The sequence below is a fragment of the Octopus sinensis genome, unplaced genomic scaffold (assembly GCF_006345805.1).
Source record: "Octopus sinensis unplaced genomic scaffold, ASM634580v1 Contig15533, whole genome shotgun sequence".
In the NCBI taxonomy this organism is placed as follows: Eukaryota; Metazoa; Mollusca; class Cephalopoda; order Octopoda; family Octopodidae; genus Octopus; species Octopus sinensis.
The window spans coordinates 1-6,262 of NW_021833779.1; the positions used below are offsets into that span (position 1 = coordinate 1).

At 47.3% G+C, this 6,262-nt stretch overlaps 1 protein-coding gene across 1 annotated transcript; it reads left to right on the forward strand.

The window, feature by feature from the left end:
* The first annotated feature begins 963 nt into the window (after window positions 1-963).
* On the forward strand, window positions 964-1,323 carry LOC115230423 (histone H2A-beta, sperm-like). Its single transcript, XM_029800618.1, has one exon. It carries the CDS (start codon window positions 964-966, stop codon window positions 1,321-1,323), a length of 360 nt encoding a protein of 119 aa, XP_029656478.1.
* Window positions 1,324-6,262: the final 4,939 nt, after the last annotated feature.

Consider the following 6,262-nt stretch of genomic DNA (forward strand, 5'->3'; position numbering starts at 1 on the left):
GCCTTCGGATGCTTTTCAAAGAACTCCCGTACGTGCCAGGAGCACGCCGTAAAGTTCTTCGAGTACATCCCACCTAGGTAAAATGTTAACTCGCCTATGCGAATTCTCACTTGGAGGAATTCACACAAGCTACATGAACATATACCTGTACTCTGCAAGGCAAGGTAGGGCTTGTAGAAGAGGCTAGTTCCTGTGCCACATATTGACCCCTGTTTCCAGGGTATGTGACGACAGTTGTAGCCATCAACTACGTACGGACCCCCCTTTACCTTCGTTTCGTTGACCACCAGAATGTCCGCACTCGTGGTGGCCAACATCCTCTGAACGGCGTCCCTTTTTCCTTCCAAGGAACGGCTCTGGACTTAGTAAAATTACTTAGTTTCTTTTTTTAATAAAGCTAGTTAGTATATTTATGAAATTGCTAATTTTTATCTGGTTAATTTGTAAGGAATATCAATGTATTTTATTAAAAAAATTATGTATAATTTATCCACCAAATCCGTAAATTGTCCTACCTTGACGTTTCAAGGCATTAACAACGTCCATTGCGATAACAGTTTTTCTTTTGGCATGCTCAGTGTAAGAAATACAATCACGAACAGTTTGCTCAATAAAAATCTTAAGGACAGAACGTGTCTCCTCGTAAATTTTTCCAGAAATTCTTCGAACACCCCCTCTTCGACATAGTCTTCTTATTGCTGGCTTAGTAATTCCTTGTATATTGTCAATTAATATCTTTCGAAATCGTTTTGCACCACTCTTTCCTCCTTTGCCACCTTTACCACGTCCAGACATTAGGAAAAATTCTCTAAATAAACACTATTTTCAACCTATGCAAAAAAAGTATCATTGCCAAATTTTTTTCGACTGATGCAAAAAAGGACCATTCCGAAAAAAATTTTTAACGAAATTTCGGAATGCCATTTTTTTATTATGTAAACAAAAAATAGTTAGCAGAGTATAATGTCTTCAAGAGGAAAAGGAGGAAAAGTACGGTCAAAGGCTAAAAGCAAATCCGTTCGGGCCGGGTTACAGTTTCCAGTTGGACGCATTCACCGGTGTCTCCGTCATGAAACCCGAATGCGAGTAGGAATTCCTGCCGCAGTATATATGTGCGCAGTATTGGAATATGCTGTGGCTGAAATGCTTGAACTTGCTGGAAATACAGCAGTAAAATGTGGAAAAAGAAGAATTAAACCACGTCACATTGTCGTTGCAATTGGAAATGACGACGAATTAAAAGAATTAACTCAGAAAGCTATTATTTCATCTGGTGGATTTATGATTCGCAAAACTGCAGAAACTCCTAAAACAACTTCCTAACTTTAAATTAATTATTTGAATAATGCGCTGTTATTTTGTAATATTGTTTTCGAAATACAATAGATCAACCAGTTAAGTTTTTTTAACGAATTTCAAAATAATTTCAAACACAATTAACGAATAAACGTTTAGAAGTAATTATAAATAAAATATCGCAATACTGTGTTATCCTATCATTGGCCAAATATTTTTTAGTCCAATATAATTTATTTACTTAAGCTAAATTATCCCAAAAAATAGTAAATATATACAGTGAACAAAAATAAAAATTGAAAAGGCATTTTCTCCTGAATTTACTATGAAACAATATTTAAAAAATAACTTTTAGTTTGTCTAAAAAATATTATATTTATACGGTTTTCCATTCATTGATAATTCAGAACCCAAAAAAATGAACAAATTTATTTAATATCCATTATATTTTCCATTAGCTCTAATTACATCTAGTGTTCGGCCTGGCATGCTATTAATAAGACTTTTTGCGTATTTTATTTTGAGTTAATTCCAAATGGATGATATTTTTGCAAATAAATGTTCTTTTTTCAAAAATTCTCTTCAAGAGGGCGATTACCCTGCTTGAAGCGTGCAATGGCAGAGGCACTGGGGTACTCCTGCTGCAGGTGACCTAGGAGGTCATTATCCTCGAAGTCCCGAGGAACCCCGAGGAGGAGGACACTTACCTTACTTAACTTACGTTCGATCCTGACAAGGCGATGCATGCCAGGACCGAACGGATTTGACTTCTCCAGCTCCCCTTTGAAGTTGGAGAAGTCATCCTCCTTCTCCCACCCAAGCAGGAATTGGGTAGGCTCCCTCTTCAGGACTCTGTACAGCTTTGAAGGCTGGATAGAGTCTAACGTACCTAAGATCTTTATGACCGAGGCCTTCCCACTTGGAGGGAGGACCTCAAGTCGTGCCACAGCACCGAAGGTAATTCTGCCCCCGGCGCCAGTGGTCTTCTTTGGGTGTGCATCCACCTGATCGGACACACACCCAGTACCTAAAACATTAGGGGGGGTTGGACGGCCAGCCGCACGTTTGGGTTTCCCCACCGTGTACCAACCGTCCTCAAGGGCAACCTTATTTCCTGCCGTACCCACCGGGACGGCCTCAGGAGACGACACCCTGTTGGCATTAATTGACTTACCTAGTCTGGGTTTGGTACCACTAGACAAACCGCAAACACGTGGCGAACCAGCATGCTGTGCGGTTGTGGTGGATAACAAACGATCAGAACCAGTTGCAACCTGCAGCTCCCCCGACACACCACCATAGGGGGAGCAGAGGAAGAAGTTGTCCAGTGAGTGCTGAACCCACCTGGGAGGGTCCAGGCTTCGACTTCTCCTTCCTGCTTTCGCCTAGAAAATTAAAGACACCACTAGAATAGCCGGAAGCGCGTGGCGGTGAACCACGGCTCCGGCAATTCATCGTAGTGGCACACTGAACCGTCTTGTCCTTCTGGGAGAGCGAGACGGGAACACCTCCACTTCTGCATAGTCTTCTTAGTGCAGACAGCTTGCGAGCAGATTTTGCAGACAACTGTTTCCTTGGTACTTTTGCACCAGTAGATTTTCGAGCCGTTTGTTTTGTTCTAGCCATATTTTATTATTTCAGAAAAGGAAAAATTTATTGGTTAAGGGAGGCAGTTAAAAAAAAAAACTAACTAAGTAGACCTTCGGCATCGCTGCCTTTTCAGTCTCCATCTCACACACGCCTCCCTACACACAACCACAGGTTAAGACTTACCGCCTTACCTGCCATCCAGAAATAATCTTCTCTAGGACCTCAGAGAGGCCTTTGAGAGATGATTCCTGGGCGTCGGAGAGCTCAGTCCGGAATCCTAAGCCATAGGCTAGCCTTATGGCTCGTCTTCTTACTTTTTTAAGCACGTCAACATGCTTATCCCTGTCCTCATAGAGGTACCAAGCGTGGACGCCATAGGTCAAGACGGGTAACACCATGGCGTTAAACACGCGGAACCAGGCACCTCTGCTCAAGCGGAAAGCACGCAACGCACCTAATCGCTGCATTGCACGCATTTTCGTACGTGCAATGTGATCATCAAACTTACCGGACGGCTTAAAGAGCACGCCCAAATAAGTCATCCGATCAACTGCAGCGATTGCTGACCCGCTCAGCAATAACCTAGGAACAAAATTAGTGTAACCCCTCGTCCTTTTACAGACTTTAAGGACACTGCACTTGTCCGCGCACATTCTCAGACCCCTACTCCCACACCAGTTTGCAAGTCCATCCACAGCAACCTGAAGCCTACGACACGCACACTCCGGTTTCATTGAGTGATCCCAGAGGATAATGTCGTCTGCATAGATTACCATTTCAGTACGAGCATTGACTGGCATAGGCGCAGTGGCCATAAACACATTGAATAGTGTCGGACTGAGCACAGAGCCCTGAGGGACCCCGCGAAGGACTGTTGCGACTTTAGAAAAGACCCCCTGATGCCGCACGACCTGCCTGCGAGATTCAAGAAACCCCGACAGCCAGCGCCTTAGACACGGAGAAACCCCACACGTGGCAAGGGAACTCCGGAGGCCGTCGTGCCACACCGAGTCAAAGGCCTTTTCAATGTCGAGACTAACTAAAATACCGCATTCCCTTTTCTGGAGGGCGTTCTTCATACCAGACGACACCTTGTGAAGGCAGTCCCCGCATGAGCGGCCCTCCCTGAAGCCCCATTGGAACTCAGGGAGGGCGTCTGCAACCATCAGCTCCTCCAGGAGCCTTTGGTGCATAATTCTTTCTAGGATTTTAGATATTGCGGGGAGCAAGGAAATGGGCCTATATCCCCCGGGGACATCATGTGGCTTCCCGGGCTTTCCGATAAGGATTACCTCAGCCACTTTCCACCTGGAGGGAATCATCCCAAGTCGCAAGCTCCCGTTAAATAAAACCTTTAGTGCAGTGATTAACCGCGGCGGGGCCTTCTTAAAGATGGCCATCGGGATCCGATCCAAACCCGCCGCGGTGTTCTTACTTCGGGAGATTGCTGCCAGAATCTCCGCTTCAGTAATTTCGCCTGCATCGTTCCTTGATATGCCCAGCTGGCAGCGCTTGTCCCACGACAATATCTGCTGGACAGTATCAAAGGACGATGTCTCTACGAACTGACTTCCGTCAGTTCCCGAGATGCCATTGAGATGGGCTGAAAGTATTTCAACCACCCCTCAACCGGGTCCGAAGCGAGGGTTCCATCAGAGCGTTTAAGGCGCACTGACTTAGCCCCCCTTCTCCCCGACAGGCTCTTCAACTGCTTCCAGAAGTCCGGAAAGCGAGGGTCCACCCTTCGGCAGGCCCTCTCCCACCGCGAACTTTCGAGTTCGCGGATTTCTCTTCGGATCTCCCTCTGAAGCCGGCTAATCCAGCCACGAAACCAAACACGGTTCTCCTCGTAAACGCATTTGTCCCGTAGTCTGGATAGCCGGCGCTTGAACCTAATTTTATTTAAGATCCGGTGAGGGAGCGTGGAATGTGCCTGACCCTGCACTGAGTTTTGTTTGAAATTATCTCGCATGTAATCAGTCAGGGCAGCATTGATTCCATTATCAAGCGCCTCCAACTCACGTATGTTGGCGCAGGTATTCCCCACCAGAAGTGAGGGCAACCTGCTGGCCATGAAACTCTCCAGGTTAGCCCAGGAACCCACCCGGAGGTCAAAGTATCCTGGGACCCTTTGAGGAACTGGCTCACGGAGTTCGTGCAATAGAGGCAGATGGTCGCTCCCAATATCGGACAATAAAATAGTTTTACTAACCCAATTTAGAAGACCGGGACTGACCAGAGCAAGCCCTAGCCAGTCACGTCCTCCCCTCGCGTCGACGTGGTTTGGCTCGCTCGAAGTCCGGATTTCCAGCCCGAGGTCTTCAACCAGCGTCTTCAGAGCCAAACCATGCGAGTTGGTTACCCTGAAACCAAGATCTTGATGCTTGGCATTCAGGTCCCCAACAACCATGGCCTTCGGATGCTTTTCAAAGAACTCCCGTACGTGCCAGGAGCACGCCGTAAAGTTCTTCGAGTACATCCCACCTAGGTAAAATGTTAACTCGCCTATGCGAATTCTCACTTGGAGGAATTCACACAAGCTACATGAACATATACCTGGACTCTGCAAGGCAAGGTAGGGCTTGTAGAAGAGGCTAGTTCCTGTGCCACATATTGACCCCTGTTTCCAGGGTATGTGACGACAGTTGTAGCCATCAACTACGTACGGACCCCCCTTTACCTTCGTTTCGTTGACCACCAGAATGTCCGCACTCGTGGTGGCCAACATCCTCTGAACGGCGTCCCTTTTTCCTTCCAAGGAACGCGCGTTCACCGATATGATGTTGAGCATCATATCGGTTCTTCGCCAAGGATCTTCTTGGCCTCGGCAACGTTGCAGTGTAGCATTTCCTCTACACTGCAATTCATCTCCCTACAAAATTTTAATAGGGAAACGCATAATTGCACCGCAGGACTAATACTGTCCTGCGGTACACGCTCGCCAGGGGCTGAGTGCAATGGCATCTCCACGTATGGAGGACGCCTTTTCAGCCCCAGGTTGTGCCGGACGGCGCCGCCGCCGTTAGCCGCCTCAGAAGGCATTGCCGGCTTAGGCAACCAAGCGGACTCGGAAGCTTTCACCTGCTTTGCCAACTTTGTCGGCGAAGGCTGCACCGACCCACACGTAGCATGGCTCACAGGTTCCACTGTCTTCGCCACCCAAACGGATTTGGAAGGTTTGGCCAGTATCGCCTGCTTGCCAGGTTTTGGCGCAGGGCGCGCGACGCGACGCGGGCGACTTACTGTTGGGATTACATCCCCACCTACCTTTCGGGTTGCCTCCTTGAACTTGGGGCAACCTCTGAAGTTGGCAGTGTGTCCCAACTTACCACAGTTGACACACTGCCTCTCCTTGGATGGTGAGGGGCACGTCTTG